The 353-nt window shown below is 37.1% G+C and overlaps 1 protein-coding gene across 1 annotated transcript in view; it reads right to left on the reverse strand.

Annotated features, from left to right (window-relative positions):
* enah (ENAH actin regulator) overlaps window positions 1-353 on the reverse strand; it is a 101,914-nt gene that overhangs the window by 9,111 nt on the left and 92,450 nt on the right. The window contains exon 7 of the mRNA XM_016488278.1: window positions 2-84. Within this exon, the coding sequence (XP_016343764.1) occupies window positions 2-84 (83 nt within the window). The remainder of the gene's footprint in view (window position 1; window positions 85-353) is intronic.

The raw sequence follows: 353 nt of genomic DNA on the forward strand, positions 1-353 counted from the left end.
GAGGTCCAGCAGTGGTAGGAGTCACAGTGGAACCGGGAGGGAGGGGTGGTGGGGGTGGAGGAGTTGGTATCCCCTGTACTGAATCTGCAGTGATAAATAGACAAAAGAACAAGACCATTATAACATGTCTTTATAACTTGCTGTACTGATCAGTTAAAACTGTGATATGTTCTACATCCAGGACTGTTTTAGTTTGTGAAATAGATCATCAAAATCAGAATGAGGATGTTATAATATAATATAATACATTAGCGTTCAAAAGATCGGGGTCAGTAAGATACTGAATAGAAAGGTCAAAAGAACAGCATTTATTTGAAATAGAAATCTTCTGTAACATTACAAATTTCTTTACT

This window comes from Sinocyclocheilus anshuiensis, unplaced genomic scaffold (genome assembly GCF_001515605.1).
Source record: "Sinocyclocheilus anshuiensis isolate Anshui unplaced genomic scaffold, SAMN03320099.WGS_v1.1 scaffold1733, whole genome shotgun sequence".
Taxonomy (NCBI): domain Eukaryota; kingdom Metazoa; phylum Chordata; class Actinopteri; order Cypriniformes; family Cyprinidae; genus Sinocyclocheilus; species Sinocyclocheilus anshuiensis.